This window comes from Callionymus lyra, chromosome 4 (assembly GCF_982586985.1).
Source record: "Callionymus lyra chromosome 4, fCalLyr1.hap1.1, whole genome shotgun sequence".
Classification (NCBI taxonomy): domain Eukaryota; kingdom Metazoa; phylum Chordata; class Actinopteri; order Syngnathiformes; family Callionymidae; genus Callionymus; species Callionymus lyra.
In genome coordinates, this window is record NC_141821.1 from 32235371 (window position 1) to 32260692 (window position 25322).

Genomic DNA, 25322 nt, shown 5'->3' on the forward strand with positions numbered 1-25322 from the left:
ACAACATCTACTGTTTGTAAGAGCCAAGCCCCTCTGCTTTTATATAGCTTGAACAAATACACGCCCACTCCTGCGACAGGGACGTTACTATTGGCTATTTTCTGTGTCACTTTCAAAGTCTGGCTATTGATTGGTTAATATTTCGTGAGCGCAGCCCCTTGTATCAAATGGCCTCCCTTGTTACAGTAAACAACTGGAAATAAATATATATTTAAAGAAATGGAATGAAACGTTCGTGGACATATTCAAACGTTTTTAGACGAAATCCATAATTATGTTAAATATGTCGGGTGTAACTTAGTAATAGGTATTTAGAAAATATTGCGCGCCTTGTACATTTCATTATTTTATAAACATGTATGCCAAAACTCCGCATTAAAAAAGAAAATGTTGTCTCCCTTTTGCTATTCATTGAAGGTTCAACTACATTCCATGGATCTATGTTAGCAGCCATGATTAAATACTTTGACTTCCCTTGCTCCAAGGTTTTTCCCACCAGATAAAGCAATGATTTGGTTCCTTCTTTTGTTACTAATGTGAAAAGTCGAGTCAAGAGGTTTTTTGCTTTATGGTTGATCTTTCTAATCACTGGGACGGATCAGTACTGACATGATTGAAGAAGCAACACAGAAATGAATCAAGGATAATTAAACAATACCAAGAAGATGACATTTGCATTCATGTGCAGGTTTAATTCAGAAAACATAAGTAATCAAAATAAAAGAAATAAACAAAAAAGTTTACAGAAGCAAAATCTGTTATCCCCACACCCCTCATTTGATACATTTATAATAAATTAACTACACACAGAGTTGAAGTTAATGCTATTTGGTGGACCTTATTAATGTAAAAACCACATGATCAAAACAGGGCAAAATAAACATCTTGATTCCTTAAAAAAAAAAGAAAACAAAAGGTGAATTCAATTCTACTGAATATATTGAGTCACATCCTCCAGGCCTGTGCTCTCATTGTCCAGGTATTCCAGGATCACATTTCCTCCATTGAACAAGGGACTTTCTTGAGAAGCTATCAGGGAGAGCAGAGTGTCGTCCATACGTAACGCCTCTCCCGTCTCAGGATGACAAAGCCGCAGTTTCTTTAGAGATACATAAAGTAGAAAGTTGTCGAAGTTTGTGAAAGAAGGACAATGACAAAGAAAATCTGATTAACTCAGAAATGTTATAAAATGTAAAATAACATATCATCTTAAAACGTTGTTTTTTCCATCTCCACTAGACTAAAATCCACAAGTCATATCACTTAATGTAATATTTCTAATGTAACATGAAAAAGATTGAAGAGTTAACACACCTTTGCTGTGAGGACGTTGTTATTGTTTTTAAGTGAAGCTAGAGAAGCAGCGTAATCCACCACTTTCCCCACACTCCACTTGGAGCAGAAAAACATGGGCTGACTGGCCTCTTTGGATTCCTTAGAAAGATAAACCTGGAAATATGTTCTCTCCGTCTGAAGATACAAAAGGCAGGCATTATAACATTATTTTGACGCCATGTATATATTCATTGTATTAAACGGAGAATTCTTCAAACCTGTGGGAGCCCCTTATCTCCTGCAGCATGAAGTTTCAACTTCATTAATGCAACTTTGGCTGCAGTTGCACTGTTCTTTGAACTTTTCCTTCCTTTTCTCTTAGAACTGTCCTTTGACTCTAAAAATCAAAACATGATTTATTAATTTTTTTTTGTGTTCTGGAATTTTTGTTTTACAAGAATACAAATACATTTTAAAGCAGCAAGAGGTAGGTTGACAACTCCCTCCAGAGAACCTTCTTTAGTAAGTCTATCACTGCATCTTCCTGATAAGGTAAAAAAGTCTCACGGCTTTATATGAAAACATAGTCTCTTACCCTCTGCTGTTTATCATCTTCGTTGTCACTTGGAAGCTCACAGACTCCCTTGCAAGATTTCTCTAAAGTTATATACTATTAAGAGAGTTCTACAATGTGACGAAGTGAATGTTAAAAATGACTATACATGGCTCATTACAGTTAATGTTTCCATTAGTCTAAGCAAACACATTCTATACAAAGATCAACCACAAGACTTTCTGGTAGTTCATGGTTTTGCCAACAAAATTGTAGGCATTCCAGGATGTTTGAGTACTGCACTGCCCAGTCCTTGAACTTTGTAAAAAAAATATGATTACAATTCAAAGTTCCTAAAAATGTAGCTTTATACATTTTTTATGATGATCATTTTTACTGTGAGAAGCTTGAACAATCAGAATAGAAGAAAAGCAAGATTATCAACACATGTACAGGAGCCTTACTGACCTACAATCTTTTGCACCAGCGCTCTGGTTGCTGCCATTCGTGGCTGTGGCACCTCATATTTTTCACACTTGTGTTCATCTTGATGACGATGGCTGTACAAACACAAAGTTTTAATCCCAAGCATTATGATTTGATTTAATTATTTTGTAACCTACCCTAAACAGAAGTGTTTTTTACATTCTGGACAGATTACAGGCAACACTGATTTCTCTTTGCAGTCTTCAAACGAGCATCGGTAACTTGTACTTGTACTTTCGACATTAGGCCGAAACTCCGTTTTCAGTGTCACCTGAGAAAATATAAACATGGCTATTAAGTCAGTAAAGCAGGCAGGTTTGGAGTAAGATACAACTATTAATTGTTAACTGAACTGAGAGTACCTCCGGACACGAATGAGCCTCAATACTTCTGTGTTCCAGGCTGAAAGAAGAAAAAAGTTAATCAGAAAGCAAACAGCTTATCCTGAAATGCCCATCTGGTCAGACAGAAATGTAGATATACTCTCTAATATAGTTTTTATTAAATTCCTGACATTGAATTGATCAAGGTCTACGCTTTTTACTCTTAAGTGATGATTAAATTACAACAATAGTTAAACATCCAATAAGTGAATTTGCAGTAATTACATGATTCAACAAGATTAAAATATATTTTACAGTGGTATGTTTGAGTTAATATGAATTATGAAAGAATCGAAAAATAAATCCTTACCAGAAAAGACCTCTGCAACTATCACAAACAAATGGCAGGAAATCTTAAAAATAAAAACATATTTTAACTACAACTCCTGAACATGACAACATAATTACTCGTAGTTCTGACGTTTTAATAGTTGAAAATAGTATAGGAACACTTCGAAACCTGAAGCTTACAAGGCTAAACAAACGAGAGGAAAAAAGCAACAACCATGTACTAATAAAAATGGTATGCATTTACTTTTAAGGTATATCAACAAAAAACTTGTTTTCTCTGTCTGGCAAGTGTGTCACAACAGTCATGCTAACACACAGGAAGCTAAACATGCTACAAACAAAAAAAAGAATAATAAAGAGGAAATCAAAACTCTGAATGTGTACGCGATGTGTAACTGTTAAAATGACAAGACTATTGTGTGGGTGCGAAACAAACCTTTCTGGTGACAGGACTCAATTTTACAATGTTTTCCAATATCCAATTCAGCCATGGCTCACTGTGACACGGCGGATGTAAACAACTCTTTCAACCGGAAGTGGATTCCTTTCTACTTTTCATTTTAAATTTAAATGTAACAGAAGAAAATATAATCAAAAGCAATTATTTCCTTAGGACTTTGTCGTATTATTTAAAATATAACGCCAAACAACGCAACAAAATAGAGAAAATAAAATATAAATCTATAGCCTTGAAAAAAAAACAATTAATGTACGCAACTTTTTACATATGAACATTTTTTCGACGTCTTTGATAACCGTACAATTGAAAAGCACTCTATAGAAAATAGTCTAAATTTTATTTTTTCTTGAATTACAATAATGCAGTTATGTACCATGAATCAATAGTTCTAAAACCTATGTATTTAGAACTGACATTTATTATCTTCATCGACACATTTTACAAAAACTGACGATGTATTTGTTTTCTGAAAAGAGTAACAGTAACAACAAGTGCCTCAGGAATTTTGACGTAACAAGAAAAGGTGTGGTCAAAGGTGCGTTCAAGGTTTGAGTCGGGAAAAAAAGCAGTCGAGCCTGATCGTCTGCTCGTCACTCTCGCGCTACAAACAACAGGTGAAAAGAAGCCTGCGATCAACAACACCCAAGAAAGTTTCTGGATTGTTTAAGACGCATTTGATCCAAAACAACGTTCTGAAAATGAGCAAAATTAGCAAACTATTCAAGGGGAGCTCGAGCTCGTCCGGCTCGTCCTCATCGAGGTCCAAGCACCGGTCCAAAGGAGGAGCACCGACGGCCCAGGAAGCCATTCACAAACTTCGTGAAACGGAGGAAATGTTGAACAAAAAGATGGATTATCTGGAGAAAAAGATCGAACAGGAGTTGATGACGGCGAAAAAACACGGAACCAAAAACAAAAGAGGTATTTTTTTTGTCGATACACCTGTGTGAGGCCTTCGCGTACATTACCCTGAGCTTGATCTACAAAAACACATATATATTTCACAAGTGCGCTCGAAAAACTTCTATACATCTCTGGGAATATTTCTGTTTTGATAAATATCTTTTTTAATTCTTTTTTCTCAGACGAATGACGTCATGTGTTTATTATAGCACTAAGTTCAGCGAGTGGATATCTTATCAACTTTATTTAGGATTCTGTAAATTTCAAAATCCCAAGCAGGCCAGGTTTACTCAAGCCATACTAACCAAGTAGACTCCAGCAACTTCAGATGACTGGAAAATAATGCTGTTGTTTTGAACACCTGTTTGTAGAAGGCACTTGTGGCCCCACCACACAGTGATGCTTCAGCAAACAGTGGTTAAATGTGGGTCATGCCTGCAATAAATGGCTTATAAACTGTCTTAGGTTGGTGGTTGTTGCCGATTGTTCTATCCTCGATCTTGAGTTCTTTAAACAGGCCATCACACTTGCATTGTAAAGAGAATAATGCCATGCATTAACCATATTCTGGTACTGTTTTCTGATCACTAGTTAGTCAAATTTATGTTTGAAAAGACAAATTGTCTGCCTTTCATCAGCTGCGCTTCAGGCTTTGAAGAGAAAGAAGCGTCTGGAGCAGCAGCTGGCTCAGATCGATGGCACGCTTTCCACCATCGAGTTCCAGAGAGAAGCCCTGGAGAACTCTCACACCAACACTGAGGTGCTGAAGAACATGGGCTTCGCCGCTCAGGCCATGAAGAAGGTTCATGAGAAGCTGTAAGAATTTCATTCTTTTTCAAATCTTTAAAATGTCACTCATTAGTTTCTATCCAGCAGATGACAAGAATGGTCAGAGGTTGAGAATAGAGCTGCTATTAATACTGGTCTAGACACAAGTACAAACAACACTGGTACAACAACGTCAAAGTTCTTAATAGAGATGATCACAACCTTGTTTTCTCTACTGAAACTAGTACTCCAAAGAACTGTAGCGTCAACAGTAACCGCATTTAAATCACAATGATGTCTTGATATTGAAGCTCTTGGTTTCACCTACTATTGCATTGTAAAGTTGAAGCAAGTGGATTTATTCTGTACATGACCTGTGTAGCTCACCTTTACGTGTGATTGAATATCTTCCTGAAATCAATAATTAATAATGACACAGACTCTTGGTGGATCATTTCATGTGTTGGTCTATGAAGACGTTGATAGGCAAATGAAGAAAAGTAGCAATAGCAGTCAGTTGATGGATTTTTATTTTGAAGGTTAGCATAAAATCATTGTGTAGTTAATGATGTTATTTAACTCACCAGTGATGTCGACAAGATTGATGACCTGATGCTGGACATCAACGAGCAGCGAACTGTGGCTGAGGAGATCAGTCAGGCCATCTCTGGGGGCTACGGAGAGACGTATGATGAGGTAATTCCATATTTTGGCCTTTTATGCACAATGCTCAAGTTACCCTAATACTTGGATCAACATCTTGCAGGATGAGCTCATGGCAGAACTCGAGGAATTGGAACAGGAAGAGCTGGACGATAGCATGAAGCAGATGGGTGGTCTCCCCTCTGTCCCCGCCACCAAACTGCCCTCTGAAAAGTCCGGCCATCGCTCCAGTATGTTTTATTATAAACGCCTAAAGTCACATTAACATGAAATTGGAGCCATTTTTAAATTCTGACATTGTTTTTCTTTTGCAGCAACCAAGAAAAGAGTAGAAGAGGAAGAGGACATGAGCATGCTGGCTTCATGGGCTATATAAAGAGTCATCTAAAGTTAAAAACAAAGAGATTATCTATTTTTATCACTGAGGGAAATGAAGAGAATTTAAGCTGTTGATCAGAGCTTCAGTAACTCAATGCTAGCTAAAAGATTTAAGTGAAGGAAGGGGTCATTAAAATTGAAATTGTTTGTTGATATTTAGCTTTTTTTTAAGCGTCTGATTTTAAATGGTCTTTCTTGTGTCTGTCTTGGTTTAGATTGTTGTTTACAACTCAGCTGGATCTACTGGATACATTTGCTGACTTCAATACTGTTGTAAATAAACCTTTTCAGCTGTCAATGCCTTACTGTCAATCAATAAAATATATCTAAACCTTTTTTTTTTCTTCAAAATATAGTGTATAATGACGTAAATTTTTGTTTGTCATGGATTCATTCCTTTGGTTCAAACGTTTTTACTACTTTTATATGTCAGATATTTCCTTAAAAAATTCGACTCTACTTGTTGTTTTGCCTGTATCTCCCTTTGATTATCTACTGTAGTGTATAAAGAATTCCACAGATTTGGGAGAGGTGCTGATGAATAAAATGTAATTGTTATTATAAGCAAGCAAGAGGATCAGAACCTGCCAGACTTTTTCCTGATCGGAATCAGTGAAACCAACACTTTGTTTTGGGACATTTGACTAAGACTAGAATCATCGTTCCCAACCTGTTGAATTTCCAAAATCACTGATCTGAGGACTTGGAGGTCAAGATGAAGATGATGCATTTTCAGACTCTTTGTAAATGGGAATTCTAGTTGGGACTTAAAGAAGTCAGGTGGACTGTTCTGTCCACATTACATCCACTGTATGTTTTTTTGTCCTCATTTGGTCAATAAAATTATATTTAAAATAATTTTTAAATCCTAATAGAAGAACTGAGAAACAAATACATTCAGTTTAAACTACACTTTAAAGAGAAGATACATTTGGTGCGTGCGAATAAAAAAAACGAGTGTTTGGCAACAGTAGCACGGAAGTACTTCCTTTTAAAAGGAAAAAAAAAACAAGGGGGTGATTTACCTTGAAACATGACGGAGAACTGACAATGTTTTAATATGATACAAAATCGTTTTTATATTAAATATTTTTTATTATTGTAAATTGTATATCGGTATATAAAACTTTTTGGAGACATTTATTTTGTAAAGGTTCCACCGGAAGTACGTAAGTTCTGGGAGCCGCGTCAGCCAAAGAGGAAGTTCTGTCATCTCCAGCCCCCAAAACATCCAGGACTTTCATAAATTCTCCACTTTTCTATTACAGTTAAGATGGATTCAAATGTACAACTTCAGGGAGGAGGTAAGTCTCATTTATACTCAGTAATAAGTTTGAACTTTGACAATTTTACATGTAATGACGTGTTACGACAATATTTCAGTGTAATAGCGCGAACTGTCCTGTTCGAGGAAACATCTCCGCCTTTCCCGGATTTTGACACCATTTACTGGGACAATGTTAACAGTAACACGATTAGACGGAAGAAATGAACTTTCTGTCTTTAGGAAGTTTTTTACAAGGATCTGATCAATTATTATCGTCGTACTTCGACGTCATTACCGCCGATGACTTGACACTCCATTGTTGGATCCACCACTTTATTTACTCGTTTTAAGTATCTTGTTTTAAGTTTTAAGTAACTTCTTCAGTTAAAATGTGTTTATTGAAAACATTGTTTTAAACGCCATCATTACATTTCGTTCTCATCTTACAATCATCATCGTGAAAATGACAAATGAAAATTTGTTCTTGCAAATACGGTATATATATATATATATATATATATATATATATATATATATATATATATATATATATTTAATTGGCGAAAAATCTAAACATTTGACAACTAAATTACTTTATAATGTCAACGATTATAGGTTATATATATATAGTATATATAGTATATACTAATATAGTAATTTAGTTGTCAAATGTTTAGATTTTTCGCCAATCAAATATACATATTTTCTTTTAATTCAAAAGCTCAGATTCCACTCTCTTCTCAATTCAACATAATAATAAGATATGTTGTTGCCAAGAATTCTGTGGTCACTCTCTGGCAACATTTTCTATAATCATTTAGACAACAACGTTTTTTAATTATATTAACGTTGTAGTTTTTAATAAAATTTCAATGATAAATTCCAAATTTAAATTTTAAATGTATCACAATGAATAGTGAAGAATGATTTCTCTGATGCAGCAGCTGCAGCCACAGAATGTACTGGCACACTGGACTCAAAACCTGCCGAGGAGACGCTCCCTGAGAGTCTCCCCGAGATCCGCCTGGTGGTGTTGGGCTGGAGATGGCCTGGCAAAAGTATGACCGGCAACACCATCATCGGCCGGGAGGAATTCCGCCTGGAGCGGGCGGCCGAGTTCTGTGTCACGAGGCAGGCGGAGGTGCTGGATCGACAGGTGACGGTGGTGGACACGCCCGGGTGGTTCTCCTCGCAGGACACACCCGAGTCCTACAAAAAGGAGCTCGTCAGAGGAGCGACTCTGTGCCCTCCAGGTCCTCACGCCTTCCTGCTGGTGATCCCTGTGGGAATGTTCACAGACGTGGACCGAGCTCGCATCGAGGAGCACGTCAGCCTGTTCGGCGAGCAGGTGTGGCGGCACACTATTGTGGTCTTCGCCTGGGCGGAGGTGCTGAGGAAGATCTCAATCGAGAGGTACATCCGAAGAGAGGGCAAAGACCTCCAGTCGGTTCTGGAGAAGTGCAAGCGGAGATACTTGGTCATCAACAACGGCATATTCGGAGAGAACCCCCAGGTGGGGCCGTTGTTCAAGCGGGTTGAGAAGATGGTGGCGGAGGAAGGAGGCCACTACCAGGTGGAGGGTGAGAAGGAAGAGGAGAAGAAACCTCTGGATGAGAACAGGAATCCAACCAGTGAGGGAAAAGAACTCGGAGCTCGACCCAAACAGAATTCTACACTGAGTATGTCAAATCTGCTGGAGGTGGATCCACTTGGCAGTAAGTTCTTCACTATCAAGAAAGTAGCTAGAATTCTTTACACTTCACACGTTGACCACCTTTCACGTTTGTTTTCCCACAGATTAAACGACACTCCTGACTCATGGAAATGACCTGCAGTCTGTCCGCACTGACACAACGCTGAACAGAAAATCTATATTTTACTGAATGTAAACCAAAAAAATATTTATTTTTGTTATCTTTCCGACTTAAGGGCTCGCTGGGTGATGGTTTCATGCCTGACTCTGTGTGGTGACGCTGTTACATTGAACTGATTATCTTTTTGTGACCAAACTGTAAATACTAGTTTTCATAATTTATTTGGCTCCTCCTTCCTTTATGAATAACATTGGTGTCAATTCAATCGTAAATACAGCAGTACAACATCTGCCTTTTGAAATTATAATAAGACCAGAACATTTTTTTTACTAGTTTGATTTTAACTTTTTAGTTTTTACCTCATTTAAGCAGCAGCTGATGCAGCTCCCTCTTTGCAAGTCAATGAGTTGACTCGACTGTTGTATATGTATATGTCGTTTATCCAAATAAAAAGGTGTGCTGACGCATGACCAGGTCTGAGATGTTGTGACACAAACATGGAATGCATTCTATTTTCCCCAAACATTGTCACTTGTCTATATAAATTGATGAATTGGATGAACAGGGTTCGTGCCGTTTCTTAAATTTTCTTCAAATGCATTACATATATCAATATTTTGAATTTATGAATTAAGGAGTGAATTGGCATCAAAATGTCTTTAATCTTTTTTTCAAAATTCTTAAAAATGTGAACCTATAAGTAAGATTTATGTTAGTTCAAAATCTCCAGAATCTGGTAACATTTATTTTATTGTTTAACCTTTGTGTCATCCCTGGGTCAAGGTGACCCAGTTGGTTAAAAAAAAAGAAAGAAGGTGTTTGTGGTATCCCTTGTGTTGTCTCTGCGTCAACCATAAATACATATGCAGTAGTGGAGGTCGTTCACCTTGAGCAACAGAAGTTTTTAAATAAAGTAAAAACAAGGATTGAAGCACAAACAGAATTATGGATCCCAAGGAAAGTTTTTTTTCTCTCGTTTGTTTAAAAAAATCATGTTTAGTTATGTTAAAACCAACATTTCGGAATAACGGTCCTTAACCTATGAAATGAATGTGGGTGAAAAAGTTAGACATTTTGTGTTGAATAAGTTGATGATACTGAAGCTTTTATTTTTATCTTCTGAGTTAGATGTCTCTCTGTTACATGTCTTGGTTAATATTTGGCTCCCGCTTGTTTTCACATCATCAAATGTGGCCCTCCTCGAAAAAGTTTGGACACCCCTGTTGTAGATGCTGCAAATAAAACACTCCTTTGACCAACAAAGTGTCGGCTCATCCAAATGGCGTGTTTTGAAGTCAGGTGAGCTCGTCTACCTGCTCAAGTTTCAGTCTGTTGCTGCTCGAAGCATTTCCTGGTGAGACTTCAAGTCAAAAGCCGGTTATTGTAAAAAATTAATGGTTTCAAAATGACTTCATTTTTAAACCATTAATTTTTTACAATAACCCCGGTGGTCATCATTTTAAAAATAATAATAATATTATGTTGGAAACACTCGCTCAACTCAAGTAATGATAAACAAGAGCTTTGGTCATTTAAATGAACACTTACTGTATTGACTAATTTCTGACATCTTGACATTGACTCTATACACCCTTTTCTTCTTATTCTTTGCGCAATAACTATCACTGCTGTTGAGTTTTTTTAAGTATTGAAAAGAGGCTTTTCTTTTATTTTTACAGTGAACTTGTTACATTCTTTTAAAATGCTGATGGAGTAACTTCCCACAGGAATATAGTATAGTTGTCTCCATTTGACAAAGTTTTCACTTGTTGGTTGCAGCATTAACATTTTCATCTTTAAAGACATTCATATTTTTCATCTTTAAATAATTAAATCTCAGCAGGGATCGCTGTATTCCCACATTTCCTTGTGTGTTCTGAGCCTCTAGTTGAAGTCAATGATGAATCACACTTGCCGTCCTCTGGTCACCCACATTATTTTATTAATTCAAATGTAATCAAACAGAAATGAACCGGTAGATCTACAGTTTCTTTGCAGTCCACTCTACCTCTACAGACCGTCGGTGCCACAGCAAGCCAATGTCGCGGCTGTGAAAGAAGCCAACAGCAGATGTAAAAATAGAACTGAAGGGATCATCAATGTTCCATCTCACTCTCGCTTAAAAGCAAATGTCAGCTAACAGCAGATTCAACACTTTGTTTCTTGTCGGGAAATGTTAGAATCAGATTGAAGTTAGTAAAACAGTTGCAGTTTCAGGGACGAATAACAAAATATTTCCCTATGAAATAAATCTTGATTCAATCTCCTGTGATGTTAGGATGTCATTCATCAGCCTGTGTGTGTGTGTGTGTGTGTGTGTGTGTGTGTGTGTGTGTGTGTGTGTGTGTGTGTGTGTGTGTGTGTGTGTGTGTGTGTGTGTGTGTGTGTGTGTGTGTGTGTGTGTGTGAGTGTGTGTGTGTGTGTGAGAGAGAAAGATGGTGTGTTAACTTCTTCACTAAAATCAAAGTCATGGTGAGTGATGGAGACTGTGCAGTTCTGTCGTGGAACACACTGAACACACACTACAGACAACATCACTTAACAACCGTTTGATACTGGACTGTCATCATTTCATTTTTAAAATCTCCATTGTTGCATACATCATATGTGGCTCTCTGAAGTGCGTGAGACGCGGAACATAACTTGAACAGTTGCTGCAGAAACATTAAGAACATATTAACAACAGATTAATTGACATTAATAACGAGTCTTTGGTTTGGATGATGATGTTGTTTACTGCATTTCACTGTGTCCACTGGTCTGTAAATCAAGTCCTGTAGGTAACTGTTGGGTGATTATGAGAGTGGGTCGTCTGGGTCGAGTAAAAAAGTAGAAAAATAAAAGAGATGAATAATCAAAACGACAGTGCTGCTTCTATGATGCTACCTGAATCTGCAAATGTTTTGGCCCCTATGAACACATGAAAGACAAATAAGAAATCACATTAAAAGCTCAAACACCAGTGCCGAGTCTGAGTCTGATTATTAGTGAACTGTGCAGAGCCCGCTCAGATATATGCACCGACCAAGCAGATGAACACAAACGTGTAGTAAACACACTCACAAGCTCCTGTCTTGTAAATCTGCATCATTACCACAAGTCACCGGAATAAATGTTCATCCAAGAAATGTGCAAAAGAGTCTCAGAAAAAAAAAGGATTATGATTGAAGAGTTGAGGAAAGCCCATCACCTTCTGAAATAGCATCACTGCACATTATACAAAATAAAAGAACCTTCCAAAAAACACCCACTTCAGCCCGGCACATGTGGCTGAGTTTGTTTGTAACGATTAATTTAGGATTTGAGAGAATTTGTTTGACCAACTATTAGAGATTATTGTAAATAGTCCCAGTTTTTCTATAACATGCTTTTGTGAAGTTAGTTTAGTCATGACTTAAACTTCAGGGAATTATGGTCAGTCGTTGCTTTAAAGATAAAGGATAAGGTTTAAGAAGCTGGAACAGGAGAACAACTTTCATTGAATATATTGCAACAAAAAATGTTATCCTTTTGATGCTGTACTTCCATATCTCACTGAATCAAAGAGTTGAACCTCCTTCCGTGCTGTCGCCTTAAATACTTGTTTATATTCTTCGGTACTTAAACAAACCCAGATACTTGTTTCCACAGCAGTTCCTCACCAATGATTATCAAACAGTCTCTTTAAGTGTCTGATACTTTTCATCCTGTGAGTGTTGAGACTCACTGCCGTGTGCCGACCCAGAGAAGAAGAGAACAAAAACACCTGATGGGTATATAAGAAAGCCTGCGACTCGGTACCCCACCAAATATATTCAGAAAATATATCATGTTAAGTTTGTGGCGCTCCCCTCGTTCGGTGGGTCGCTCGTCCTCCTGCAACACATCAACCACTCACCAGGGGGAGCTACTGAACAATTGTTTGTCAGGTTTTCTTTTTTTTCTCTCGAGTTGCTTCAACAGCTGCTTCCACAGTCTTGAGCAAACTGAGCACCATAGAACACAAAATCCTCGAGCCAGTTGAGGAGGGGGGGGAACCTCTAAGATGCTTCTGCTGATCCTCCCTCAGCACTGCTCCGACTCGATGAATCCGTCCTTCTCCTGACCCACGGGCTCCACCTCCGCGTACGACGGATGACCTGACCCTCGGCGGAACTTCATGGCCGGCCATCTTTTAGGACGTCTCTGTAAGGTAGAAAAAAAACATATTGATAATGCAGCAAATGCTTTTGTCTATGGAACACATGTCAATATTTCATATTAAAGTGCTCAGATACCTTAACGTGTCACACAAAATCATACATGGAGCCAAAGATAGTCAATGTCGGGGACATCTGTTCTCTCTTTATAGGTCACAATACTACAACTACCTTGGTTATATCCAACTATACGAGGGGCTACATAAAATAACCATTGAGTTTGACACACGTTGATCTAGTGTATCAGGGGTGCTAGCTCGTTTTTTGATGAAGCAGCAAATTTATTGGCTATGGTAGTAGAAGTAGAAGTGGAGTAGAAGTGTTTCAACCAAAGTTTTTAGCCGACCTCATTTGACTGAAAGTCTAATTATAATATAATCGCAAAGAAAAAAACATTTAGTTGGTCATAATCCATATTGTAAATACTTTCAAAATGACTTTTAACACACCAGCTTCTCTGTCTACTTTATTAATATTGTCCCTTTAAGAATTTCTGTATAATTATTTTTTACACAAAAAATAATAGTGGATTTTTAAAATTGTATTTAAATGATCTGTCACATATCAGCAGGAGTCCGAGGTGATCTGGTTTTCAATGCAATAAAAAAAAACAAATCTTAACTTATTTACTCCATTTAAAAAAAAAAATCATCAGGTATATAACGGTACAGGTTAGAAGCCCTGACCTCGATGAGGAAGAGGCTGGCGGCAGATGTCGGGTGGTTGTAGATGTAGACGGTGACCAGCACGCCCGCGATCATCACCAGCATCACCAGCAGGATTCCCAGGATCAGACCGGTGTTCAGAGGATGTTTGTTGGCCGTCCGGTCCACTGAGCTCTCGGCTGGCATCACTGGAAACGCAGGAGAAACCACACATTTAATTGTAAGTTTCTGTCAACGGGTGATGGAAATGACAGGCTGGAGGAGAATGGAGTACCAGGAGGAGACATGAATAAGATAATTAACGTGCACAAACGACATTCCCCAATAGAACTAATCATCAGGATGTTCAAACACAAGTCTGTGTTTGTGTTTGTGTCACTGGATACACTGGGTTATACAAATAGAAATAACGTCCATGTCTTTACTTCTCGTCATAAGACAGTTATATTCACGTGAAGTGGAAACTATAGGGTCAATTATTGTGCTGTGCAATTTCGCAGCACCTCTATTAGTGACCAGTAGGAGGCACTCGCCATCTATTAGACTCTTCTGACTAGAACGGTTTCATCTCAGTATAGGAGTGAAGAAGCTGCTCTGAGCGAGAATGCTTCGTGAAAGAGTCGTTGTCACAGAGAAAAACTCCAACTTCAGTCTGAACGTCATCCATTGACAATGTTAAACCTTGGACAAATGTGTTTAGTTCAACATTTAAACTCATAAAGCTGAATACAGCCTAAGAAGTAAATCATACAAAAAGAAGACATTTTAACAGTAATTTTCGTGAAAGTTTTGTCCTTCAAAAGTAGAATTTTGCAGCTGGACTTCTAAAGCAGTTTGGAAGCTTGCCAATGTAAATGTTTGAGAAGTCCTTCCAAATCAATGGATTTATCGTGTCGGCCTTTTGATCGAGGAAGGTTTCTCTTCACGAAACTCCATCTTGGCTCGAACCTTCATTAGTTTATAATTACACAAATGTTCAGAAGTATCGATTGGATCCGGCGTAGAATGCCTCGTCCTTTTTTTCTCCCACAAATCTCCCAAATTCATTTGCCATCAACTTTGTCTTTACGACGGCTCGAACCTGAGGAGACTCCGTAAACACTAATGGATGCCGCAATTCCAGACGGCAGCGAAGCACATTAGAGCGTTTCAGGAAAGGACAAATGTGAATGTGCAGAGGAAGCCTCGCCAAGCTGTTTATCACCTCTGCTCGAACACATGAACGCCAACGCCCTCGTCTGGCTAATGGCTTTGCAAGAAGCTGACAAATCAAACGTGAGAGACGGACAACTCTTTTGTCGTCGTCCACAAAGCCTTGTCTTTAGTCATCCAGATTAGACGATGAGTTACTTAGAAGGGAGTACTTTAGCTACACGTTTACATGGATATGAGAGCATTTCAAGCTGTGTTTTTATTCAAGCTAAATGATTGATTATGAATCTGTTATATGCAAAGCACTTTGGGAACAGTGCTTCAAACGACTAATATATTAGTTTTAATAAAAGTGTTTTGGGTAGTAGCTCAACGATACAAACAAGAAGACACAGGAAAGAAACAGTGTTACTGAGGGAGAATTCAAATTTCTCTCTGAAGGAAATGAAGCATTTAGAAGAATGATGGGACAATTCTGTGTATATGAAAGTGTGAGGACCAGGAGACACGTTCATAACGGGACCCGAACAATTCATCCTCATGTTTTAATATTCTGGTGCATTTTCTGAGAGCGTGTGGGAGGGAGGAGTATACAAATCTTACCAGGCCGAGAAACAGCCATTTATCAACACACTCGCACCATCCAATGTCCTCGCACAAGAAGTGCACACTTTGACACACAGACAGATGCCCTCGCTCACAGTTGATACCCAGAGAGGAATAATTGACTTCACAAGCACGAGGTTTATGATCTTATGGAGCACATGTGTTGAGAGATCAAAAAGCAGCTGCATCAGCAGGAAGCTGGAACACAACATTAGGACATCATAAAAGAGCAGCGACGAAAAGCAGGTACGTACTTTGGCTGTCTCTGAGATGCAGCGCGATCTTTGTGTCATCTGTGAAAAATGAGAAGAGAAAAAAAAGTTTAAAAATGTTTGCTAAATAACACTATTATAAAGATGCTGATAAGATAAATGGGTCAGAATCAAAACTTGGTTGTCAGAAAACATTAACGATGGAAAGAAGCCAGGATAATAATAAATATAACTTAGAACAAAAAAGTAAGAAAGAAACAAACTGTTAAAATTAGCTTTGTGTAAGGGTAACAAAGGACAGATGTATAGAAAAAATTACTTCCTTCATTGAAACACTGTTATTTAGAGAAAGGATCAAGCAAAACTAAAGATACTGATAAGGAAGTTAAACATCAATAAAGAAATTAAGCATGTTCTACTCTAATCTCCAGGTTTGGATTTATGGGAAAGAAAAGAAAATCATCAACAGGAATCAATGGAAATAAAGATGTAGCAACAACAACACACTTAAACACTCAGTATATACATATTTTTCTGAGGTTGTAGATGTAACAGTAGCATTAGATCGCAGCCATAGAAAATATAGAAAAGAACCTCAGATCACCACCAAAATTGTCCCTTAGCCCCAGTGTTAAGGCTTCCTGAAAATGTAAATATAATGAGATCAGCTTTTTTGCTGGTGTCTTCTGAGACAATGAAGGGACCACCTGACAAAGTCGAGCATCAAATAAAGCAACAAATACTTAAATTCTATCACTAAATGGTTGAAAACTGAAGCACACAAACATCAGTTTGTTGTTTCAGCATAAAAACAATTTAGCCTAAAGTCCCTGGTGAGATGATGATCCTTCTTAACATCTTAAATAAGATGAAAATTGCTGTCTTTGATTGTGATGGTTCCACGTGCACAGCGCAGCACATAAAAGCAGTCTGGGGAGAACCCGGTATGTGAGGCATGGAAATGTGGCGACCCACTTCTCCAGCACACTCTATGTAAGGTTATGCAAATGCAGCTCCGCCAGACACACTTTGAACATTTTTATTAAAGGTTTTTGTGCTTAAATATTTACAGTGGAGCTCCAGCTGCTCGTGGACAGAAACAGACTGCACATGTAGAGCAGAACCAGAAGTGTGTGGGTCAGTCCTGTTGCTACTCAGACAGATTCAACAATAAATGTCACAACTTTTTACATGAATTAAGTCTTTTTCCTAAATATATCAACCATTTCATTAAGAAAGTGTAACTCGTTGATGAAAAAGAAACATTTAGTCTTGACACTTCCAGCTGCACAAGCTTGACCCTCACTCCGACTTGACCTTCGCCCTCCACAGCTGAAGCCAGTCAGCTGTGGAGGGCGAAGTGTGTGAAACTAATCTGCCGTTGGTGTCAGAAGTTCTCAGCGTGGAACACGGAACAAACGCGACCTCTGCGCAAGCACACACTCCATCCCACTCACTCGGACACATGTTCAATCTTCCCGACCGTCACCACGTCCCTGATCCACTGGATCTCTGGTGCTGTTGAGCCTCAATGCCAGAGTCTTCACCCTAATGCTGCTCTGGTCACATCCTCATCCTGGACTTTTAAACAGCCGCCTCATGATTAATGGCTCCTGTTCCGAGGAAAGGTCAACCTTGGCTGAGATGAAAGCAAATGGCCTTTTCTCAAAAAATTTAAATAATAGATTGCAAAGAGCTAACTGTTATAAATGTGGTAGCTGATCTCCAGTTTAAATGTTTGAATAAGGAAACCTTGCAGTTAAAACTACAGTCCATGACTAGTATATTGGTAACAACTTGAAGAAAACGTATGCAATACATGTGGAAAAATTTAATAATTCATGAAATAATTTCAGTCAAACTTTCACTACAAGCGAGTATTTGCCAGTTTGCAGTGAATAACAGTTTACATCTCTCTTAGCTTGTACAAAAAATAAAATTTGATTTACAACATAATCTGGACGTTGCTCCAGCCAAGAAATGATCATCAAATAAAAACTCATGAAGCACGTTTTTAAATGTTTATGGAACTGATCCACATAACTAACTTTAAACAGACATTGATCTGGACATTCTTTAGACAGTTAAGCATTTTATTTTATTGAAACGGAATGACTTTGAGTTATATTCACAACAGTGTCTCACTTAAGACCCGGGGCCCTTCAGACCATTTCATGTGGCCTACTGAATGGTTGGTCAAAGTAGACGTTCATGTTGATATTTTGACCAAGAGCACAGTGGCGCAGCTTCCAGGTCATGAAGGGAGGCAACGTGTGACCCTTCTGTGTGGAGTTTGTAAGTTCTCCCTGTGTTGTGTGGGTTAACTTCCAGAACTCCGGTTTCCTCCGACAGTCCAAAAACAAACAGAGGTTGATTGGGAACTTGGGGAGAATTGTCTGTAGTGTAGTGTGTGTGTGAATGGTTGTCTGTCTTTGTGTGTCCTGTGACAGACTGGCGTCCTGTCCAGGGTATCCCCCGCCTCTGGCCTGAAGAAAATGGGATAGGCTCCAGCCCCCCTCGCTACCCCAGTAGGGAATAAGTGGCAGAATGAATGAATGAAGGAAAAGATACCAGGGTTTAAGATAAGAATAAAGACTTCCAGTACAACTGAAGATGATGGAAGGGCAAATAAATTTTATGGCCATTGATTTAATTTGAGAACCCTGGTTAAAAGTAATAGTGAAGTAGAAATACAGTATATTTCATTAACCATGGCATGTTGTCATCAGAAATGAGATGGAAATTGAAGTAAAATAATTCAGCCGGCTCTTTTATATTACATCACTGGGGGTAAACAGGACACCTTGGCTATTTCACCACCATCAGCAAAACATCTCTTTCGTGCATTTCAGGGAAAATTTGCATCAGATAGCACTGAGGCCCGTCTCCTGCTGGCATTAATATTCTAGCTTCAAATACTTTCAACGTCCTGAATGAGTGTGGAAAGGTCAAGTCTGCAGAGTTTATTCAGTGTTTTATTTTGACTTTAAAACCAAAATATCTTAAAGATGGTGAAATCAGCACAGTTTTCTGCCAAAGAGTGGAGTTGTCGTCTCTCTGTGTTGACCTAGTTCAATCTCTAGTTCAATGTCACCATCACTCAGACTCCCTCATACATAACTGAATATGTAAAACATTTACATTTTAAAAGGGGAAACATTTACACAGACAGATTAAAGATAAAAGCTTCAGGTACAGGCAAATAGATTAAGGGACTAAAAATAATGAGTCAATTCCCATCTCGCCTCTTCCCTGAATACATCCTCCAGACAACTGTGAGAGTCAACAATGTGGCTTCTGATCAATGAAGCTGATCCAGTCTTGTTTACTAGAGTCACACTACATAAATCGTCCACTACCACCACTGGTTAAACGTTCAGACCCTCACCGACAAGATCCTCTCAGCATCCATCATATGCTTTCTACCACAATTGAAAAAACACATTTTTCTGACTCTTCTAATAGAGATGAGCAGCATCGAGTCACTATCTTTTTCTCTCGGCTTGTTGTAGTGAGACAGAGTAAGAATATTCAAGGGTCGGTTGAGTTTGATTGACTAAAGAACCGTTCAATTATTTATGAACACATCTGATAGTTTCACTCTCATTTCTGTCTGTTCCTTTAGTGACTCAAATTGTTTTACTCTCAATTATTGGTGAGGATTTTAGGCTATATAGTTCAAACATTCCAGGAAAATAGAAACAAAACTAAAGAGCCAGTGAAATTGTTCTTTATCCAAGATTGTTTGGTCAATAAATAATTTCCTACTTTTAACTTTTTATCCATCTACTCCAACTTATCTCACTGCTTGGCTAGCCGAGTAAGAATAACACACTTCCTTCGACCGAGATCGTGTCCAATTACCTCCACAATGATTGTAAAGTCAATTTCCACTTACCTCCATAAAAGCCCTCAATCGAATTTCCTCTTAAACATTTTATTGGCCCTTTCAGGACAATCCCGCTAATTAAAGTTTCAAAAATGATGATGTTTGAGAACCGAAGTACAAGCGCAATTGAGTCAAAAGAGTTTTCAGAAGTTTCTCAAGAAAAGCAGAATCTTCTCTGCAGTGTTTTCATAAGACCAACGTTGTGTCTCGCCACTAGGTCTGCCATCTGGGCTCTGCTTCTACAAGTAATGTCTGCTTAATGTTGCTGCATCTTCTGCTCTTCTAAGAAGAGCCTACACATCAATAACAGATCGAGCTCTCTTGCCAGAGCAACAGTAGTCTGCTCAGCACCGTCCAAATGCTCGACTTTGAATTTATTCCATCTGGTTCTGCTTTACCTTCAGTGGGGGCGCTGGTGGGTGGGGGGCTGGTGGAGGATGCCTCTTTGCCTTCTGTGGAGTCTCTGCTTCTGGACGTCGTTTTGGCAACGGCCGTGGTAACGGGATAGAGGTATGTGGTGTCGATGAGGTCACACATTTTGTCCTTCGTCTGAAAGAATTAGAGAAACATTTTTTAACATTTTAAATATAATGATTTTAATGTCACTCACTTCATCTGGGCAGCTGTTGTCCACCCAGTCCTGGCGGTGACGGTCAAATCCACTAGAACACCTGAAAGGAACACAATCATTCCAATGTTCAATAGCTTTATCATAATCATAATCGATGTACGGTCCATGTTGATATGACAACCTTAAGAAATGATGGATGTGATACATTATAGACTTTCAAGTAAGTTAAACTGAAAAGAAAGTACACAAAGATAAAATGGATATATTGACACTCAAAGGGAAATATCTAAATTCCTTTACGATAAATATACATTATGTTTGGCTTGAGACTAAGATTTATAAAATAGTTTGGTCCCTTGTGTGATTGAGTTTGAAATTCCAGTTTTATGGGTTATGGTCCTCGGTAACTCCTTTATGCATGCTCTTAACCTATCAGCCAGGAAAACTATACTTTGGTCTATATTTTGGTCACCACCCAAATACAGCCCAAAGTGGAAAGTAAATCATTTCAGATTTACTTTCCACTTTCTTTAAGGGTCATATGTGTTCCAGGGACTGATTTTCTCTAGTCCAGATCTCTAGTCTTCTTTTAAAGGGCAACTAATTTCAAAACCTATGAATTTCTCCCCCGTCTGCAATCTCGGCGAACAAGAGGTTACGAGGGCCAAGTCCATTATGATATAATAATGTCTTCACTCCTTCTCCAGCCAGCTGTAATCATAACCACCAGCATTTTCAGAGTAATTCATCATTCCAAAAGAGAAAAAAACCCACAAAAAATGAAGATGAAGATTGTACCTTTACCATTCATATTTAATACCATGATTACACAGTAAATCTTATCTTGACAGCTATAACTCGAACAACAACTACCTCTTCTTTGTGCTCTAGTTGCTTTCCACAGATCATGTTATTTCCTGGAGAAAATTACATTCCAATAGCTGTTTGACTTGACCTCTAAAATCTCTCCCTCTGACTTGCTCAATAGTTTATGGACAAATTCCAGATAACACATAAAATGTCTTACTTTTGTCCTTCGTTAGTTCACAAATTGGACCAGAAAATATGGAGGACTATAGCAAGTGACTCAACAGATGTTTCATAGCAGAAACCAACACAATGTAACGCAGCAGGTACTGTCGGGTTTACAAGACCGTTGATAAGATTCTGTGGTTCATCGATGAAAACGGTCCTGAAGGTGGTGTTGATAACGTCACTTGCACATTTGAACTCCAGCCTCTTGCTGAGCCCAAGATTGTTGTTGTAAATGTACAGGGTGGGAGGTACGTCAGTGTGGATTGAAGGTGGTCTTGTTTGGACTCTGTCTATCACAAAGTGAGGCTCAAGAGGCGTAAAGCAGTTTGGGACGACAGCCACTAATCCTCGTCCAGTTTACAGGATGCTTGTCCAACAATGTGTTCTAGTAAATACAGTGAAGCAGAATCCTTCATCACTGCAGGCGGGAGAGTTACTGTTCACACACACAGCTCATTGAAGTTGAACATATTTCCAGCTGAGCACAAGTCCGGTGCACGTTGACATGAACATGGTCTTATGTGATGTATGTCTATTTATTTATATATCGGCCGGTTAGAGTCCTGCTCTTCCCTAAGCTCTGTGTGTCTGTCTCAGAGCTGCAAGAGAAGAAGAGATACTACACAGTCTGGGCTTAACAATCCCGCGGGAGTGCTGGAGGTTTGTTACTCTGGTTTGGCATCTATTGCTGTTCCGCATCAGTGAGCCACAGCGCTTTATAATTAGGAATGCAGACAAGCTTTTGAATGTAAATGAACCACAAATAAAGAATGTTCTCCATCCATCCGAGCACTTCATTAAAGTTTTAACACAATTTACCGTCAGCTTAGAAGCCGTCTACAGCGTGACAAGTGAATGTGTCACATTATAAAATATCTCATTTCAGGTTTACTATCTGATGTCTCTAGTCTTCTTTTAAATGGCAGCTAACGTCAAAACCTATGAATTTCTCCCCCGTCTGCAATCTCGGCGAACAAGAGGTTACGAGGGCGAAGTCCATTATGATGTAAATATGTCTTCACTCCTCCTCCAGCCAGCTGTAATCATGACCACTTTGTTTTTTTAACTAGTCCCTTGGACTATATTCCAATATAAAAATGTATATATAAACCAAATAAGAAACACAGAATAAAAAATACAAGATAAATAGTCAGAAACATGGTCATTAGATAAATTATTTTATATGATTTATAGTTAAGTTGAATTATTCTAGCGATTATTCTAACGCTGTTTACAAACGCAACAGCAGCAACACCTGATTTGCATAATAAGTACAGATCCACATTTCCTGCTTTTAATTAATTTTCTTCAAAATAAAATAAATAATAATTGAAAAAATGCTGAGAGCAAGTGAGCGAGGGCACATAAATTGAGTATTGAAACGCAGCCAGCCTTTATCTCCAGGACAACCAAGCATTTTCAGTGGGCGGGGCTTAAGCACATTTTCTAATGTAAGTATTTTAATGAAAAGAAAGTTTTTTAAAAACTTTCACATACTGACGATACAATAGAGGTCCAAGATATATTTAAGACACACATTTGTTGACCTTTTCCCCCAAAAAAAGTATTTATCTTAACAATTTCTGTGGTTGATTCCTTTTATTTTTAACAGTCAGTAGAATCCCCTTTAATTTGTCAAGTGCAGTGCGAATGTAAACTTTTTTTTTCAAGTGGTTTAAGATAAAGTAGAAGGGTCTTTTCCTGGAACAATTTTTATTATATTGCTTATACTACCCTTCACACTTCAATTGCAGCCAATTAATTAAATTGTCTGCCAAACTGCAGCGTAGTTTTATATCATCATTTAAAGTGGCCAGTTCAAAATGATTGTATAGTGACGTGTCAAGAGAAAAAGTTAGACCATTAGAGGTGTTGTTTCAGACTCAACAGTAAGCATTTTGAGGGCCATCTAGAGGGCCTCAACATTTTTATTGAGGTCCATTATCGATGGTCTGCCTACTTGTCTCCTAGACTTGTAGTCAAGACTACCACAGCTGGGACAGAAACACCACTAAGACTCAGAAACGAGATCAAAACAGAAAGAGTCAACACAAAGCCTTTTTTAGATCCAACCAAGAGCGCCGTTCTATTTTACTTCAACACCAATATTAAACTGTGGACCACAAGATTTGAGACCAGGAATAAGTCATCGCTATACCAGACCTACAAGTCAGTGCAGTTCAATGAGCCAAATGTTTAAGAATGGATTTCTTATTGACATTATTTTTCATTTACACTGAGATTTCTAGCTATATTTGATTCACACTTACATCAGACTCTAATATCAAACTTTAAAAAATAAGCAACAGGATCAGTACTTAAACCTCTGCTCGGCTCCTTCCTGTCTCCACTTCAAACCGAAAATAAATATGAGCTGCTGAAGAGATGTTGGTGCTGCTGCAAGACAGCTGAGGCGTCAGTTTTGTCGTGCAGAAGAGATAATTTATAGTTAGAAAATGTAAATCAATGAAAGTGCTGATAAGCATCTCCTCTAAATTTGCTGATTGTGTTTTTCGGATGTTCTTTTTTTTTTCTTTCTGTCTGCAAGCCGCTTTTTATGCATTTTGATTGTCTCCGGGATCAATTATTAATGTGGCACTCACTTATTCTAGACTGGTCATTCATTTGAAAAGTAACTCGACTCGCCGTCCGCTGAGATTTCCTATTTAACACTTGGGTGGCGTTTTGCATTTGGCGTTCCTTCTGGATCTAAAGCTCTCTAGCTTTGGTCAGTGACAAACTGATTTACAGCGCTCTCTAACTCATAGAGATGCTTTTCACCCGAGACTCTCATTAAGCTGCATTTTAATGAGATTTCTCACTTCGCCAGCTCAGAGTTACTCCAGTGTTTGTCGCCCTCACATGAGAGAGACGCTAACACACTTTAAACATGAACTAATGAGACACTGGAGCGCTCCATGGGACTTCAGGGTTAATGCAAAATGCTTTAAGAGGGCAACCTTAATGAACCTCACTCCTGTAGGTTTTATGTGCCAACCTTAAGGCTGATACGTTTGATGGATAAAACACCATCACCAGATGTTGCTGCTACCCTTAGCAAAAAGAGGTATATACTAATGTAATATGAGTGTTCTTATTACTTGAGGTTTACTTTTGACATTATATGCTTCAAAATAGTACACTGATCTATACTAATACTCAATAATACTTTATGAAATGCACTTCTGCTACAGTTTGCTGCTTTATTCAGCCATCATTGTGATTTACAAGTAAACTGTGCAAAGGATTATGGGAGTGGGTGATGGGTGGCAATAGACTTATGGTATTATTGTTAAATACACACATTGCTTTGAGTTATTACGCCCAGTATTAATCTACATGTGTATGATGATATAGTGCTGGAGTTCAGGTTTATAGCAAATAGAATTTCATTACCTAATGTGCCTTAAACACACCATTTGGAAATATGACCATGTCCTTATCTTTTACCAAAATATGTACTAGATGTATATACCTAGTAAATTGTTTGTATAGGGAATAGTGTACTTTGAGTATACTTTAAGTTTACCCATGTGCTGGTATGGAGTGTATAACTAGTACTGGTTTTATAGAGTATACTTGAAAGTATACTTCTTTTAACTTAAAACTTAAACATATCAAACTAGTATACTTTTAGTACACTGCAAGGATATATATATATATATATATATATATATATATATAAGCCGTAGTAAACTTACTATACCTATACTTATATATATATATATACGTATATACGTATACTTGATGAAATAAACTTCAAGAATATTACT

The 25322-nt window shown here is 38.1% G+C and overlaps 4 protein-coding genes across 5 annotated transcripts in view; 2 read left to right on the forward strand and 2 right to left on the reverse strand.

Moving 5' to 3' along the window:
• Nucleotides 1-671: 671 nt before the first annotated feature.
• Nucleotides 672-3513, reverse strand: zfand1 (zinc finger, AN1-type domain 1). Its single transcript, XM_087788244.1, has 8 exons — nucleotides 3425-3513; nucleotides 3008-3050; nucleotides 2677-2716; nucleotides 2452-2585; nucleotides 2297-2388; nucleotides 1554-1672; nucleotides 1315-1470; nucleotides 672-1099 (listed from the first exon to the last, which is right to left on the reverse strand). The coding sequence occupies exons 1-8, from the start codon at nucleotides 3477-3479 to the stop codon at nucleotides 929-931; spliced, it is 810 nt and encodes a 269-aa protein (XP_087644370.1). The 5' UTR covers nucleotides 3480-3513; the 3' UTR covers nucleotides 672-928.
• Nucleotides 3514-4007: 494 nt separating this feature from the next.
• Nucleotides 4008-6496, forward strand: chmp4c (charged multivesicular body protein 4C). The gene is made up of 5 exons (XM_087789851.1): nucleotides 4008-4369; nucleotides 4990-5167; nucleotides 5707-5815; nucleotides 5886-6012; nucleotides 6097-6496. The coding sequence occupies exons 1-5, from the start codon at nucleotides 4147-4149 to the stop codon at nucleotides 6156-6158; spliced, it is 699 nt and encodes a 232-aa protein (XP_087645977.1). The 5' UTR covers nucleotides 4008-4146; the 3' UTR covers nucleotides 6159-6496.
• Nucleotides 6497-7344: 848 nt separating this feature from the next.
• gimapl (GTPase, IMAP family member like) lies at nucleotides 7345-9711 on the forward strand. Of its 2 annotated transcripts, none has more exons than XM_087789852.1 (3): nucleotides 7345-7464; nucleotides 8369-9142; nucleotides 9225-9711. In XM_087789852.1, the coding sequence occupies exons 1-3, from the start codon at nucleotides 7434-7436 to the stop codon at nucleotides 9227-9229; spliced, it is 810 nt and encodes a 269-aa protein (XP_087645978.1). In that variant the 5' UTR covers nucleotides 7345-7433; the 3' UTR covers nucleotides 9230-9711. The 2 variants fall into 2 exon arrangements, with proteins under 2 accessions (XP_087645978.1, XP_087645979.1); XM_087789853.1 differs by having other exon boundaries at nucleotides 8372-9142.
• Nucleotides 9712-11535: 1824 nt separating this feature from the next.
• plxdc2b (plexin domain containing 2b) overlaps nucleotides 11536-25322 on the reverse strand; it is a 73978-nt gene continuing 60191 nt past the window's right edge. Inside the window, exons 10-14 of the mRNA XM_087789854.1 lie at nucleotides 20554-20614; nucleotides 20342-20492; nucleotides 16097-16135; nucleotides 14106-14272; nucleotides 11536-13405 (exon numbers count right to left, since the gene is read on the reverse strand). Coding sequence (XP_087645980.1) covers nucleotides 13286-13405; nucleotides 14106-14272; nucleotides 16097-16135; nucleotides 20342-20492; nucleotides 20554-20614 — 538 coding nt within the window. The 3' untranslated portion in view covers nucleotides 11536-13285. The remainder of the gene's footprint in view (nucleotides 13406-14105; nucleotides 14273-16096; nucleotides 16136-20341; nucleotides 20493-20553; nucleotides 20615-25322) is intronic.